At 35.2% G+C, this 18,146-nt stretch overlaps 1 protein-coding gene across 1 annotated transcript in view; it reads left to right on the forward strand.

Moving 5' to 3' along the window:
• The window catches only part of Ush2a (usherin), a 635,341-nt gene that overhangs the window by 210,578 nt on the left and 406,617 nt on the right, over positions 1-18,146 (forward strand). The window contains exon 21 of the mRNA XM_042681986.1: positions 11,137-11,267. Coding sequence (XP_042537920.1) covers positions 11,137-11,267 — 131 coding nt within the window. The remainder of the gene's footprint in view (positions 1-11,136; positions 11,268-18,146) is intronic.

Here is an 18,146-nt window from a genome sequence, read left to right on the forward strand (position 1 = left end):
TATAATTCTACTCCTTCCCCACAACTGGCTTTTGGCTTATTTTAAAAGAGAGTAACTAGAAATAGAGAGAAAATGCATTATAAATTAAAATCATATGCTTCTAAAATTTTATTTCGCTTTTATGGTTTTTAGGGTACTAGGGAATTATTTCATCAGTTTATTACGAAATTGAATGCATGATTTCTTAGTAATTGCTGAAGTATTTAGTGTTGAAGTTTAGAGAGCTTCCTTTTATGTACAAACTTTCTTTGAATAGTTCCTGTAAGTTCTGTATCCTAACAAATGAAGTGAGACAGGATGTATTTCCTACACAGTATCTCACTCCATCCTATATTTCTGTATAATTATGGCGTTAAATAGGTAACTTAAATGTAGCTGAATGCATGAACTGGGGCACTCATTCCATTCTACTACAGGACAGAAACTTGACCAATAACCAGGAGGTTATATCAGCAAAGTTTGGGGATCAGGCATTGCTTTGGGTCTGGATCCAGGGAAAACAGAAAGAAACATGGGAATAAAAACTAAGGAACTGACATTATCTCTAAACTCAATGCCTTGGAGATGCTGGGGAAATTTCCCTATCTTTTCCAGATCAGTTACCTATAGGAAATACTCAATCTACTCTTCCTGAATAAGGTAAAATCTTACTTAAGAGTAAGACTTTACATAAGAAAAGAGTCTAGGCTCATGAAGAATTGAACTGTATTCTACTTTAAGGCAAGAATGCTAAGGCTTCCCCCCCCCCTTTTTGTTGCTCTGAGCCTCCAGTAAAATAGCATGTTTTTGCTTTGGTAAAATAAGTCTAGAGAAGACTTGGGTCGAGGCTCTCTTGATTCTTGGAGGTATGCGTGCATTTAAAGAATATATTTAGAAGCTTTATGTTTTCTCTTAAGTATAAATATTGGAAACTTATAGTTACAATATAGCATTTTTATGTTTATACCACCTACGGATCTCTGGAAATAAGTTTGAAGGATGAATTAGTTAATGGTTGCATAGGCCCAGTGGTTCAAAGTATTTTTCACATATTAATTCATGTAATTAACACATTTTGGGAGGACTGCTCTCAAAAGACTTATGAAGGAAGAAATTGTCATTATTCCACTTATAAGGGAGAAAATTAGGTACAGAAAAGTTAAATGACTTGCTCTAAATCACACATTAATTAAGTACAAGAGCGAATATCTGAGCTGAGGAAATTGAGCTCTTGCATTTGCTTTTTTGTTTTTGTTTCACCATGAAGCCAAGCATCACCAAACTCCTTTTCTAAAGATCTATTTTAACTTTCATGGAAGAACTGCCCTAACATAGTAGCATAAGGCTTTGGGGGCGTTATTTGTGATTTTAATGCTCTAGGTTAAGGTGCTTCCCGTTCAGCAAAGAGCGAGATATGGCTGACTCCCCCAAGAGTATGATAGTAGTATGTATTACATCCTGATGATTCTGACCAGCAGATTCCAGAGTGAGGAATGAAGAGCTGCCCATAAAGTAATGAATCTCTTATTTCAGCCACTGGGTGAGGAATGAGTAGTTAAACCAACGCTCTCTACTCAAACTTCCACTTTTGTAAATTTAGATTGGCCCAGGGCTAGCTTAAGGAAATAATGGGAAAATAAACCAAAGAATACATCCCAAGAAGTAGATAACGAGATCAGGAAGTACTGAGGGAAGCAGTTTTGGTAACACATCCAGTATACCAGGGACTTCTCCTGTCTTGAGATAGCATTACTGTAGAAGACAAGACATTCAAAACTCCCATGTTTTTACTGAGACAAGAAAAACAACCCTACAACCAGGGTGTGGCTGTCACCATTCATACTCCAAGCAAGACAGGTGAATCTGTCTCCTGCCACAGTCTTAACTGGGATCTAGGGTTCCCATAACATCCTAATCTTTTTTGTGATTCTTCCTCCTGTGAAAGGCTCATTATATCTTAAGTGGTTTGACAGGCGATGCAACCAATTATATTAAATAAAACCATACAATGTTCATAAACGTATTTGCTCACACAAAGACACGAGTCTCTCAGTTTCAAAAACAAATTTTCGGTTTTTCTTTTTGTTTTATTTTACCGAACTGAATTTTTTTGTGTGCCATGTTCATTAAATTATCAAGGACGAATACCAAATGCAAGTGTTTATATTGCTAACATGCAGAGCTAATGTCCTCACTTTCCATAGGAAAGGGACCTAAAGTAGAAGTAACTTGCAGCAAGCATTTACTCAGTATGAGTCATGTCCAAGACTAAAAGTGATAATAAATGACATGAACCACTAAAACCTGTTGTGGAATTTTTTTACACTTTCATTTATTCAAACCTATTACAGTTTGAACACTTTTCAAAATATAGCTTTGAAATAAATTTTGCAATATAGCTGTGGCACTTTTACAATTTATTTTCCTTAGTTTAGAAAAGGAAGGCATATCACTAAACTATCTCTTTTTTTTTCTCTAATGTCCTCCAAAATGCCAAACTTAAGCAACTTTAAGCAAACTCTAGTTACCCAATATCTGTAGAGGACAAACAGAGGCAAGGTATGAGCAGCCAGTAGGATTCTCTGACTTTTCTCTCTGACAAGCCAGGTCACATGGGGTTGAGTGGAATGGCCAAACCTTGGTCATTTCACCTCCATTGAAGCAGAGGTGCATTTCTACTCTTTCCATCCTCTATCTACATAAAAGAAAGCATGATTGAATTATTCCAAAACACTCAACATCAAATGCAGGATCAAGGTGGGATCAGTAGAAAACCCTTACTACCTGCTGAGGTTGCATTTGTTTGTCCAGATGTTGGAATTTGTGCCAGCTCCTTCATTTTGCATTTCCTTACTCTAAAAGGCAGGGCGCTCCCATGTGTGAATGCTCTGAGGTGACCATAATATTGTTTCAGGATATATTGTGGGAGTCAAAAGTCCACATCTAGACATTTTCTTTGTGAGCTAACACACAATATCTGAATGTTGTTTGCAGTCTAAAACTTTAGTTTTCATATTGGTCTATTACTTGAGATAAATCATATTGCTCCTAGACAGGACTTTGGGGTTGATTTCTTTAAGACTGTCTCATTGTACATGTTCTACCTCTAGATTTCCAGAAAAGCTACTGAAATCATTTCCGAGGTTTAAGTCAAAAATCACTCAGCAATTGTACTAAAGCTACAGGCTAGCAAAATTTGAGTGCTTTGTCCCCACAAATTGTTATGAAGTAAAATATAGGCTATTTTAGTCCATTTGGTCCATTTAATATATTTAAACAATTTTTGAACTCTCATTTATTTCACAGGAATCAATATAAATTGAATTCCATAAACATATGTTTATATATACTATGCAAGATACAAATGACATTTGATATATAATACATGGTATATACAAGGTAAATATATATGCACATGCATGTATATATGTATATACCTAGATTTTCTTTAAGATATAAAATATTGAGTGATATTGGTGTGTTTATTGATTAATTAGAAAACATTCCTCTTTATAGGAGCAAAGAGTAAAAGTTCTTATTTAAAAGTTCTATCTTATTTAAAGACATCTTCATAATTTAATTTTTTTTTTACCTAAGCTTAAACAATCTATTTGCTAGTCACTGGTTAAAAATGGAAGTCATTTTACAACACAAAAGGGTAAAACATATTTCTGGAAACCAAAATGCATACTGAATATTCTGCTTTTGCTCCATGAGATATTCTTGTACAGATCAAAATTCAAAGCTCAGTTAGATTATGGCAAAATTAAATAGCATTCAGCTCATATTTTAGATCATCATGACTTATGTCTAAGACACAAGAGTTTCCAAAAATAAGTTCAGAATGCTGTGTATGCCATAGAAGTATGTATAAGGGTTTAAGATGGTTGAAATCAAATATACAATATGTATACAAGGGAGGAGGAAAGTATACATATACTAGATATTAATAGAATCATCCTGGTTAAAATAACATCTTTAAAATAAAATACTGAAGTATTTCTGTGAAATCTTTGTATTAATGATTCCATGAATGTCTTGATATTCAAAAGCAGTCCAGATGAGTAATCTGAAGAGACACAAATACATGATATCTGTGTTTATATAGCTAGACCTTGATTGATACATAATGTAGATATAAGAAATATTATGTGTTACTCCATTATAAATATGTAAGTAGATATCTAGCTACATAGGTAAGTATAGAAAATTTTATATGCAATTTCATGCACAGATGGGCCTATAAGTTTTATATTTGTAGTTCAGTTAAAAGCTTCCCTAAAGAAGAAACCATCTGAGCTGGGTTTTTTTTTTTTAATGCCAGTTTGTAGCACTTGAGAGTTTGAGTTGCTCTTGATGATTGTGTTTGTATTTGGCGGTTCTCTATCAGGATTTCCATTTCTTTATGGTTTATCACATAGCCTAAAATATATCTGCATCTGAAAACATCCTCTGACTGGGCCTTCAGTCTCTTTTAGCTTATATTTTTCTAAACATTCGAAATGCATTGCAGTTATGTTTAGCTCTGACTACCTTTCCCAGAATAGCAACATATGAAACATATGCTCAGAGAAAGAATGAAAGTGTGTGGAAAATGGACAGAAAATATAGTGACCCAAGACAAAAATAATGGTTGGACGAAATAGTAGTGAACATGGAACCTAATAGTTTGAAAATTATATCAATTCTCAGTAAGTCAGAAACAATAAATAATGATTATCACCTTCACCATTATTTCATATTTTTCTGGAGGATGCAGTCCATGTGATGAGGGAGAAATATGAAGTATGCTTGTTAATAGGAGCCAACAAGTATATTTAGAAATGTATATATTTCTAGGAAAAAAGTTAGCGATTGTTATTATAAGCATATGCACGAAATACATATTTTGGTGACTCATCCACAACATGAAATATCTGATATTACTTGATGTGCAGGTTCTATTTAGCCCATAAAAGATTACTTTGATATTCATGCAAAAAATGAATGAGTGGAATTTTAAAAAACAGAAAAAGAACAGTGTTGGGAGAAGAACAAATAGATATCCAAAATATTATGAAATAATAATAGCACTCTACTGCCACAAGAATAAACCAATGAAACAAAACTGAAGGCACAAAGATGGGTCATGAAAATATATTTTATTATTCTGAGGGTGGTATTCCAATCGTTAAATATTTATTCAGCAAATATTTTGGGCCATCTTTTATGTTCAAGATCTTGGAAATACTGAAGTAAATAAAACAAAGTTCTCTTTTAATGCCTTCCTTAGTAAATTTTAAATAACTATGGAATAAGCTAGAATATGGTGCTATCTCATACTATATGTCAAATAAATTATATGGTGCTATCTCATACTATATGTCAAATAAATTACAAATGGAATACAGGGTTAAATGACTGCTCCACATAACGGACCATGAAATAATGCCCATAACATGAAAAGAGTATTGCAAATCAAGGATGAAGACAAAAATCCTAACATTAAAGATATGACAAAAAGTATCCAAAGGCAAAACTATAATGTAGAAGTTCCAATTCAGTGTCACTCTAGAATCACAAGTTAAAAACTAGCTGGTTTCTCCCAGAAATGTCAGGTGAGTTCTTTGCCTAACAGTGGAAGTATTTAGCCTAACAACTGTTGCTAATGTATTAAGTTGCAAATGTATGGGACAGAAGTAAAACAATTCAAGATAAGCTCAGAAATGAAAAGGCAATTAGATAAAAGCTTCATGTTACTAATTTATAAATTTGCATACAAGTACAGATTTTGGAGCTCGCTCAGTTCAGTGCTTCTTTACTGAGAAACCTAAGACCCATTCTCTCCAGGAAATAAAAGCCATACTTCCATGTTTTGAGCCATATCTAGTGCATATGATTTTCTGTGTCTTTATCATCTGACATTATAAAGCACGATCAGCCTTTGTAATGTAATATTAACACTTACAATTTCATCATTTTTAATTGTTCCAAGATAGAATTAGAGGATTATTTTAAAACATGAAAGAGAACATTCTTAGTTTTACCAAATTTAAAATTAAATGTTTGTCTGCATTCAAACTCTTTGTTCAGAATTCTCTTTAGTTTTTCCTTCACTTTTTAATCTGAATTTCTGCTTCTAATGATACTTTTGAATGCTGATCCAATATTTTTACAGTTGGTTTGGGATCAGGAGCTGAAAAACAATATAATTTTTAAAATAAATGCATAATGTATATTTAAATAAATAATCAAGTTTCAGGGTTCTAATAGAGTGAGGGCCTTTTGTAATAGGTTAGACTATTTCTCAATTGTTATCTTGCAAGTATAATCAATGAAGATTTTGTTATTCATGTATTTATAGGGTTGGTTAGCCATAAATATTTTATGAATGGAGACATTTCTAGCACCACCTAATGGCAGTCATGTAAAAAGAAAAGGCTTTTTCTATTTTAGAAACTCATCTCCATAGTTCAAATTAAGCTATATAAGAAGAGTCACTTCTGTAGGAAACTGGACTTTTGCATTCCCAGATGCACCAAATAGAAAGCTGGAAATCCATCTGAAGTCATAGAATTGAGTGGGAATGTAGCACAGAGACAATCAACAATGAAGCCAAGTGCTGTCTATTGTCTTTCTGGCTTCAACAACAAGAAAATATCTATGCAATAGATTATATTAACTTTACATGAAATTTTCTTTTTAATCTCAGGAGTGTATGTACTGACAATAAGTTAATTTCCTGAAAAAAATCTCAGATTGATTATTGTATTGATGAATTTTATTTGCATTTTTCTATCGTTAGTCATAAACATTTGACAAATTTATTCCATTATCCTAATAAAGCATCTTTTCACTCCCATAGCTGTTTTTTTTTTAAGAATGGAGCCCTATCTTCTTGAGCATAGTATTGGAATTTTCTGATGAATATGACTCAAGGGACAGGTTTAGTGATGAGTAAACTCTTAATTCAGGCTGTATCTATTTATTTTGTATTTCCGAATGAGATTGAAAAGTGTGTTGGCTGTCATATCCTTAGCATTAAAATCACTGGGATAGATTAATGTTCCTTAAAGCCATGTTAGTGGTGACTCAGAATTCTGATTCATTTTCTCTTCCTCACAAGGTTTTGGGTTGATGCTCTCCCTCTTCCATAGGGAGCAATAGATCTAGGAAATTACAGAAGCAGGTACAGCTAGACTGCAACTGGCAAGAAAACTAGGAGAGGAAATTTTGGGGTAGTGTCTTCTTTTTTGGCTAATCTCATTCTTTCTGTGGTCATTAATCCACATCTATTACTCAGTGCCCACAGTGTTCTTAGCATCGTGGTCCACCCACTGAAGTGCAATTCTCTCTCCACAATCCAGATCCATCACCACAGCCACTCTGAACTCACCCTGAATACTATTTTACTCTCATCAGAACAACATTAGTTGCTGTTGTGTACTGTTGTATCTATAGCCTCCATTTTTGTCTTGTACTCATTTACATATTTCATACTCATTTAGATACATCTTCTACAATAGACTATATATGTGTACATATGACATACTTCTTCTACTATAAGACAAGTTTCCTAAGAGTGTGATGAAAAGGAGTATATTTTGTTCAAATAGAAGCAGGATAATGTCGTTTGTTCCATTTACTGTCTAGTGTCTGAATTTCTCAATTTAATCTTGTAATGTGGTTCATATGTTCTTCCATTTCCAAAAATGTTGATTAATATTTATTGTTGGCTCTTAACCTCATATGAAATTTGGTTTATTTTTCCCCAGCTGTGGATCAAAATCTATTCATGAAGAGTTGACTCAGTACTAGTATCCAACTTTTACCACTTATCCTAATTTGAAAAAGAAAATCTTGTGATATACACCCATATGAAGTATACATTTAGAAGATAGACACATACTTTTAAGCAAGAGAGACTTAATATTTAACTAAATTTTTTAACATAAAGCTATCAGTTAGGCTGGGAATGTGCTTAGTGGTTGAGTGCTTGCCTAGCATGTATGAAGCCCTGGGTTCGATTCCTCAGTACCACATACATAGAAAAGGCCAGACAAGGTACAGTGGCTCAAGTGGCAGAGCTTTAGCCTTGAGCAAAAAAAGCTCAGGGACAGTGCCCAGGCCCTGAGTTCAAGCCCCAGGACTGGCCAAAAAAAAAAAAAATCCATATCAATTAATTGGGTAAATAATAGATGAGAATTTAGCAAAATATAAAAATACTATTATGGTTAATCAGTGAAATTACTTATTAATCTCCTTGTTTATATATTTATTCTAGTTATGTATCATGTTATAAAAATAATTTTGCAAATATTTCTGTCACTTACTTGTTATGCTACTCTTTTTCAATGCTTCTTATTGGAGAAAAGCTGTTAATTGCAATACATTCCAATTTATTAACTTCATTTATATTATACCTTTGCCTTTACTGTTAAAATAAACAACAGCAACAACATCAACAAAACAAAACCGCTGATTTGGATAAGAATGGTTCCTGATTGTAATCCTAGCAACTTGGGGAGGCTGAGTTTGGGAGGTTTAGGGATTAAGGCCAGCCTGGATAGGAAAATTTGAGGGACCCTCCACCTCCACTTTCTCAGTACAGAACTGGATATGGTAGTGCACACCTATAATTATAGCTATGAAGAAGTCCAGCATAGGCAGATCACACCATGCACAAGTAGGGCCAATGGAGTAGCTCAGTGGTCAGAGTGCCTGTATAACAGTCAAACAAACCTACAACCAAATCCTACTGTTGAAGGTATATGTCAATGGTATAGTACTTCCCTAGCATACAAGGGCCTAGGCTCAAGTCCCAGAAATGTACTTTTTTACTAAAAATCTTTATTATCTTTAAGTAGTTTTATAAAGGCGTTGCTACTTAGATCTTGATCCAGGTTACCCATTCAAATTCTCACCAAGTCTTCCCAACCCACTCCTTTCCTCCCTCATATTTCTTAATTTTATAGGATGTATATTGAATTCCTTACTGTATTGTAAGCCCCCTTTGTCTCTTCATTCATCTACCCAGTTCCCTTTGGGTCTACTATACCCCTTTCAAGGACCCATTACCAACTACTTATTTTGTTGAACTTAAACTTTGCCTTTCTAAGGAATAAAATTTTAAAGTTCCAAACACATTTACAGGGAAGTTAAGCAATTCCCTGTGAGACTTGGATTTTCTGATTTTTGAACGGTTAGGCCTTGGATGTATGTCTATTCATTTATCTGTGCATCACCCTAGTCTAGAGTAGTGGCAGTATGAGCAGTGGGACTTAAGTATTTCTTCAATGAATAAATAAATAGAGATGCAATGTGGTGTATTATTTCTCTAAACACTGTAGGCAAAACACTAAACCTTAGAACAGTCATTGTGTCTTGTTTTTTTTTTTTTTAACTTGAAATATATATTTTATTATGTAAGAAATGTGTGGATTTTTTTCTCCTTGCTATTCATTTTAGGCACTGCTGGTGCTTAACATAAACAGTTAAAGCCAAAGACATTGGCATTGGGTGTCTGTGGTTCACTGGAGTTCTGAATCATAGGCCCCCAGATGAAAACACAGGAAACAGAAGGTAGTCAGGGAGGTTAAGCTCCACCCACAGTTGGTTATGCTCCACCCAGCTGTCTTCAGTCTTCTGCTCTCCAAGGTCCTGCCCATCTGTCATCCTTCCCTAACCCACACAAGTCACAAGACTGAGCCAAAGTCAGAGAATGGAATATTTAAGGTTTGAATAACTTTAAAACATTGTAAATTTGACTAGTTTTCCTCATGGTAAAGCGATAACATTTTCTTAAAGTGCTTTACACATTTATCAAAAATAAATTACATTTATAGTTAAAGACATTCAATTGTGAATTTTGGTACCTTTACATAAGTACCTACATGTTGCTGTTTTAGGATTTATAATTAGGATTAATAATTATTTAGGATTACAATGTTAGAATTTATCTGTAATTCATCAATAATTAGCCAGTTGTCAAGAGCATATTTTGATAACTATGAATTTTTAATTTCCTTATAGAACTCATATGCAAAAGAAAATCATTTGTTATTTATCTTGATTATGTGAAGGGAAACAAAGCAAAACAAACAAAAAGACAAGTGTAAATGATTTGAAAAAAATGGAGGGAAATCTACCGGACAATATTAAATCAAATTTCTTTCTCCTGCACTGTCTTCTTTTCTCACAAGAAACTTTCATTGATCTGTGTAATGTTTTATATATTAACTGAGCCATTTGTTGACTAAGGCTTGGAAATTAAATGTGGTGTTTATGGAAATGTTTGCCTTTTTATATTCCTTGACTGGCATATAAATAGTAAAATAATTCCCGATTTGGATGAATACTCCTTTCTTACTCTGACTCATTATCTTTTGATAGGTTTTCCTGGAGTTAAATGTAGGCAATTGCATCGCTAACTGTCTTCATTCTAACTAGGAGCATTTTATTCCCATTCTCTGTCTTTTTTTTTTTTTTTTTTTTTTTGGCAGTCATGGGGCTTGAACTCTGGGCCTGGGCGCTGTCCCTCAGCTCTTCAGCTCAAGGCCAGCACTCTACTACTTGAACCACAGCGACACTTCCGGGTTTGTAGTGGTTATAAGTGTCTCAGGGACTTTCCTGCCCGGGCTGGCTTTGAACCACGATCTTCAGATCTCAGCCTCCTGAGTAGCTAGGATTACAGGCGTGAGCCAACAACACCCGGCTTCTCCGCCAAATTTTTAACATCTTCCTTTTTCTTACCTATAATATGAATTTCATATCAATGTCTCTGTCAGTGCACACGTTAGAGGAAATGAGAGCAAACTCCCTGAGTTTGGGAGTTTAGTGAGTTGAGGCAGAGCACTACCTATGCAGAGAAAGAGGAGAGGGGAAAATTCAGTATACAATCTATCAGCAAGAGCATCACATCCAAGCAGGCCATGAGTACAGCAATCAATCTGAGGTAATCAGAGATCAAAAGGATGAGAATAAATGTATGGAAAGAGCCAAAAGCTTTTAACACTTAGAAGATGGAGAAGTAGAAACTAAGAAGGGCAAGAAAAATTTAGTTTTAAGCCAAATTGTATGTCACATATGTAATTTATGATGTATGTTAGAGTTTCTTTATTGTATTTTAATGCATTAGAACTTAGGTCACTGACCTGCTGATCATACTTCTCTCACCAGGCATTAAGGCCAGCTTCCGAACAAGGGCATCTGATGGGCTGATTGTCTTTGCTGCATCACCTGGCAACCAGGAAGAGTATTTTGCACTGCAGTTGAAGAATGGCCGTCCCTATTTTCTCTTTGATCCTCAGGTACATTATTAATCAGGATAGTTGTGACTTTTTAGGGCATATTAGTTGCCAGATACTGAGGTGTTTGTTTTCATGGCAGATCATCAGAAAGCCATAAGGTAGTAAGTATAAATGCATTTCTTATCCCATTTGACTAATGAACATTTCCAAATTGAGGTGGCTTTCTGACAGCTAAAATAGCAGAGCTAAATTTCAAACATGTAGTCTACGCATCTATGTATTATAGATGCTACTTTATAACAATGATTAGAAAATTTAGCTAAATTTGGTCAGCTCTATTTTTACTGTTTTGAGAGAAAAAGAATTTTCTTTGTTTCCCTTCCTCCTTTTCTTCTTCTCTATGTCCTGGTGTTTCTCCATCTCTCCCTTCATTCTTTCCTTTCTTCTTTTTTTCTTTCCTTCCTTCTTTCTTCTGCCCATCGCTCCTTCCTTCTTTTTTCCTCCCTCCCTTTCTTATTTCACCACCAATAGAATTTAAATGACCCAACTAGTGCTATTATGCTGCAGATTTCAGATTCCAGTAATTTGAAGTAAAATGTAACTGGAAAGTATACAGAAAAGAAGTAATCTAAAAATATTCATGAATGTTATTAAAGAGAAAGTTTGAGATGTTATTAATACCAGAACATAAAATATGGGTAATTTTTTCCTTCTAAGTTGTCAATCTTTGAAATGTTGCACTTAACAGAGACACAAAATAATGAGGAAAAGTTGGTCAAGATGAGCATACTGCGGACAGGACAAGGAAAATACTAATGGTGGATGAGAGAAGCTGCTGGAATAGTTTCCAGGAAGAGCAAATATCTAATGAGAAGTGTTAGATTTAGAGATCAATTTTCAATATATTGAGTTCAATATACTATGGATAGAGATTAGGATCAAAGGGAAAAGTCCTAAGTTGAACAAGAGAGTGGAGGTTCAGTCATTTGCCTCATAAGCAAAGACAAGGATTGGAACTTCTCCCATAGCCAATGGGAAGCCACTGAATAATTTTTGAAAAATATTAGTAAGCATTTGATATTTGTCAGTGTATTAGACCTGTGAGTAAATGAGGAATGAGTAAGAATAGGCAAGTTTACTTTCCATTTTCTCAGATTTTGGTACCTTGCATCTTGTGTATGTGTGTGTGTGTGTGTGCGTGTGTGTGTGTATTTATGTATATATATGTATATATATATATATGTAAAATTTGGGGAGGGGAATGGGAATAACAAAATGCTGAAGCAAGATCATAGGATGACCCATTGCAACAATGATACTTTTTGAGGGGTGGGGCAGGTAGGGAAGAGAAGAGATAGAGAAAAACAAGGAGGGGGTAACAATGCCTGAATCATTATCTTACTGATATAACTGTAACTCCTCTGTACAGAATCTTTACAAGAAAATGAAATTTAATAAAAACTGGTGATGGACATCATAGATTATTTATGCTAAATAAATGCTTTATATTACATTCACAAAATTGTCACATCTTTCCTCTCTGTATTCAAGTTTCAACTAGGCTCATCAATTAAGAGCTCTATGTGGGCTGTGAAGGTGTTTCAGTGGTAGAGCGCTTGCCTTGCATGCTCGAGGCCCTGGGTTCGATTCCTCAGCACCACATAAGCAAAATGAAAAAAGCCGGAAGTGGCGCTGTGGCTCAAGTGGTAGAGCGCTAGCCTTGAGCTGCAGAGCTGAGGGACAGTGTCCAGGCCCAGAGTTCAGGCCCCACGACTGGACCCCCCCCCCCCAAAACAAAAAAAGAACTCTATGTAAGGAAAATAACTTCATGTACCCTAGAGACTAAATGGAGGGAAAGTTAGGGCCTGTTGGACCAAGTATGAAGTCAGGTATAAGAGGTATGCTAAGTTCTTCCTTCTTAATAAGATTCAAATTCCAACTCAGAAGACCAGGGGCAGAAGGCTTCTTAGCATCTTGACTAGGATCTGATTACTCCTTGTTTAGTGTATTAAGTTCTACTTGCTTCCTGGAGTTGCAGCTTCCTAAGGGATGCTAATGGGCAGGGTATAAGCAAAGATAAACGGCATTACACGTAAGCAGACTCAACATGCATGCCCACTGAGACAGGAAGAAGATGCAACCATCACACACAGCAAGGCAGATGGTGATGAGGAGGAGGCTACAACACATTAAAATGGATCCAATTATAGAACTGAAAATATTATTTTTCTCAGTTGAAAACTTGAAGGAGATCAATTAGAGAGACATGTTGAGCCTCAGATTGTTAGAGTGGAAGACAGTTGAAAATATCACTCAAAAGTATAACTCTCTATGAAAACTGAAAGATATTACCAAGATAGATACTATTGTATTTAAAATAATAATAATAATAATAACAATAATAGCTGGGTTCTGGTCTATCATCCCAGCTACTCAGGAGGGTGAGATCTTCAAAGCCAGACTGGACTTTGATTCTTGCCTCAAATTAACTACCAAAAAGCTGGAAGTGGAGCTGTAGCTCAAGTGGTATGGCACTAGCCTTGAGCAAAAAAGCTCAGCGACAATATCCAGGCCCAATGTTCAAGCCTCAGGACTGACATATACAAAATAAAATTACAACAAAAATATAAATTCATTATTATCAAAAAATAAGTAATAAAGTATTTAAAAACATACTATATAAAAGTAATGATAGATACTACCAAGCATTTCAAAAGAAAACAAAATTACATGCATAATACAAAGGGTAAGAGAAAATAATTTAAAATATAAATAGGAGAAAATAGATGATTTCAGGAAGAATTCATTATAAATTTATTGGAATAATTTAGCAAGTTCTTATAAAGAGTAAGCAACCACTTGATCTCTATGTGCTAGGCTTTACTATATGTGTGCCACATCTTCGTAAATGTGAATCTCCACCTGCACCCTTCTAAACAATTCTATCATCTTGCAAGTGAAGAATCTGAGCCAGAAGTAAATTAATTTTTTCCAAAGTAATAATTAATCAGACAATCCATCTATAAAGACCTTGAGCAATCCTTCTACACTGCTGTCTAGCACAAAAGAAAGGTAGTTTTACTATTCAAAGATTCAGAGAAAATGCTACGCATGTACTGTATTAGAGAACAATATTTCAACAAGGCATCCAAACAAAAAGTTAAAAATAAGAGAGTCCAAAGTACAGAAAAGAAAAGCAGCGATGAATAATAAACTTAGCAATGTTAAGTTCAACGTAAATATTTAATGACACCATGACTAGAACTTTGTTCTTCTGTGCCAAATAAGAAGCTTGTAAATAGGAGAAAAAAATAAAGGAAGGACAAGAAAAAAATACATCACAGCAAAACAAATCTGCAAATGCAATTGGTGAGCTGAGAGAGGGGGAATAGAAGAGTAGATTAAAAGGTTTAAAATACATCAACTTAATTGATGGAGGTAGTACAAGAAAAGACCATAATGATTGATGCCTTTTCATAAAAATAAATAATCAAAATATTTTAAATCTTGTGGAAAAAAACAAGTTGTTTATAGGTAGGATGAAGTATTTTATAGGACATCCAAATGAGCATAGTGAAAAAAAAGAGATATAATGCAAAATTGTGACAATATGGAGGTAGAGGGAGTCAAAGAAACAGTACAGTTTAGAAGAACGTGGGTTAAAAATATTGGCTTTAGATCACAGAGAAATTAGCCTCTGTTGTGTTCCACATGGACATGAGCCTTTATAATTTGAGCCCAGATGAATGAATTCAGGCCTTGCTGGCAGCTCTGGAAAACCCCAACTGAATCCCACCACTGATGCAGTGGGTAGCTTCTGCCTTGCTTTCCCATCTTCTCTGGTCTCTTAAGTTATAGCCTTGAATTTCCACTCTCTTAGGTTCTATAACAGATCAAAAGAACTGCGATGAAGTCCTCAGAGTCCTTCCCATGATAATTGTTTTTTCTTTGTAATAGCTTAACAAATAAATCTAGATTTTCTATATTAAAAAAAAACTATTGGCTTTGTTTTTCTTCCCTTTCAACCTTTTAAAATCAGGATATTTGAGAAACCAGATGGAAAAAAGATCTCAGCCATATAAACCCTTCTTTATAGAGCTTTAACGTAGATGGCAGAGGTCCTCATTAATGAGCTCATTTCATTCTCCAAGCAATCTCTTGAGTCAGGTATGGTTTTTCATCCCCATCTTAAACCAAGTGGCTTAAATAGTGTGAGACAGTGGTTTAGTGATGGACATGGCCCTGAGTTTGTTTCATCTCTTGCAACTTTGTTAAAAACATATTATCCTTCAGGCAGTAAGGGGCTGAGAACACAGAACTGGGAAAATGGACAAAACATCACCCCTGAAAACAACTGACCATAGGTTATTCAACTCAGATGTTGAGTATTTAATCAGCACAGAGGCACATGGCTACACTAACACACTCTCTGTAAACATGAAGCAAAGTGTATGGAAAATTCAAAGGTGATGCCTGCAGGTCTCAATTATAATGGTCCTCCCTCTGGCCAAGGTCCCATTCCTCTTTTCTGAAGGGTGTAATACTTTTAAAGATAAAGGAGCATAGAGTAAATAAGTCAAACCTCCCTTTGCTCTACTCAGGCATAATGTTGGCATTCTTAGAATGCCTGGCAGGAAACTCTGAGAGACTCATCTCTTCTATCTCCTTTATGATCCCATAGACAGGCTGGTGCAACACTTTGTGACAAAGTGCAGGGAAACATTCACCCTGCTTTGCCCGTCATTTCTGCCTCATTCTCTTTTAAGAATTTCCTCTTATGCCTTTCTCAACTGTGCTGTCCCTGTCCTACATTGCCAAATTCCAAGTGTATAGACATAGCTGGTAGGGGCCAGCCTTTGTTTCAAACAATCTCTCTTGAAAAGTCAAAACAACAACAACAACAAAAAAACTGCATGTGTTTTCAGTTCAGTGACAATTTACTTTTTTGAAAAGCAAGATACTAGTTGAGCAGAATTGCTGTAGGGTGTATTTGGGGAAAATGTAATCAGATACATTAGAGTAAGTACTGATAGGTCAGGATGCAATCTATAAAACTGTGACCTCAAACTAGCAAAGACTGTGTCCTTCTTTACCTCTGAGGAGTTTGTATCTAATGCAAGTTAACTGGGCATATTTGTTCACTGAATAATAAATGCCCCACTTATTTTTAGACAATGGTTGAAACTGAGGGATTAAAAACATTGTTATATACTTCTATTGTTCTTATTTGGAGTAGGAAAATGCTTATAGCTTCTTGTACAAAGAGCTAAACCATTTCTTTTACTGGTCATAAGGCTTGAACTGTGGGCCTGGGCCTGTCCCTAAGCTTTTGTGCTTCAATGCTAGTATTCTACCATTTGAATCACAGCTCTATTCCTGCCTTTTTGTGGTTAATTGGAGATAAGAGTCATATGGACTTTCCTCCCTAGGCAGACTTGGTACTTGGATCCTCCAATCTCAGCCTCTGGAGTAGCTAAGATTACAGGCATGAGCCATTGGTGCCTCACAGAGCTACACTAATTTTAAATAAGTATAGCAAGTTTTTATTTTTAATGCCTCTTATTAGAAATAAGGTATATTTATATTTTAAATACATAGGTATCATTCTAACGCAGTTTTCTTCCCTTCTGGTTTTAAATATATCATTTTAGTGAATGTTTTATTGTGCTCAACAGTTACATAGGTAACTGTTTGCTTGATATGTCTTCCTTTTTCCTTTGGAAGTTTGATCTCAGGCTTCCTTAGCTTTAAACTCAGGGCCTCGTGCTTACCAGGCAAGCATTCTACCCTCCAGACATTTGGGGGGCTGGGATATTTGTTTGTGTGTTTTGTTTAGAGATAGAGCCATGCTTCCTTCTAGTGCTTATGCCTGGACTAGAATTCTCCTATTTTAAGCTTCCCATTGTAGCAGTGATGGAATCACTAACCACTATGTCCAGTTTCTTCAACTGAGGTAGAGTCTGTGGACCTTTTAATCCTAGCTGTCCTGGAAATGCTATCTGATCTCAACCTTCCAGGTAACTGAGATTATAGTCAGGAGCCACCACATCCAGTTATCTGTTGAGAAGAAGATGTTATATTGAAGATAGCTCTGAACCATGATCCTCCAGATTTCAGCCTCCCACATAGCTAGGATTACTATTATGAGCCCATAACACCTGTTTTTTGTTTTTTGCTTTGTTGGTTGTGGGCCTGAACTCTGGGCCTGGGCACTGTCCCTCAGCTCTTCAGCTAAAGACTAGTGCTCTACCACTTGAGCCACAGTGCCACTTCCAGCTTTTTCTGCTTATGTGGTGCTGAGGAATCGAACCCAGGGCCTTATGCATGCAAGGCAAGCACTCAACCACCAAGCCACCTTCCCAGCCCCAGCACCTGGTTTTGAAATGACTTGCATTTCAGATTGTACTATTGAGTGAGAACAGTCTACAGCTGTTTTGCACAAATATCTAGCTAGGACTCAACACAATCAGTGGAACATAAAACATTCTTAATAAATACCTTGATGGACTCACTGGTTAATTGAATTTATAACTACTGGTAAAATAAAAACTCAAAATCAAAGAAAGTTATCCATTTTCTGGGTTAAAACATTCTAACTTTTCATTTAGTAGTTATTTGTTTTGTCTGTTTTTTTAAAAAACAATTTTGACTTTTTCCAGAAAATAAAAAGATGATTATCTTTAAGCTACAGTTCCTGAATTTATTCAAAACAATTAAACCTTGAGTTGTGAAAAGAATATTCTCAGGGAAATTTTAAGTTACTATTTAACACACAGTTTCAAAATAACTTGAGATCATCCTGTACTTTTTTATTTTTAAAAGTCTTAATAAACATTGAATAATTAAACTCAAATAACTGTGAGTGTTACAGGAATAGGTATAAAAATGCATTCATTATTTCTTCCCATTTTCTGATGTACTCAGTTGAATAAAATGTTC

This window comes from Dipodomys spectabilis, unplaced genomic scaffold (assembly GCF_019054845.1).
Source record: "Dipodomys spectabilis isolate Male_0828 unplaced genomic scaffold, ASM1905484v1 ptg000069l, whole genome shotgun sequence".
NCBI classification, from domain to species: Eukaryota; Metazoa; Chordata; class Mammalia; order Rodentia; family Heteromyidae; genus Dipodomys; species Dipodomys spectabilis.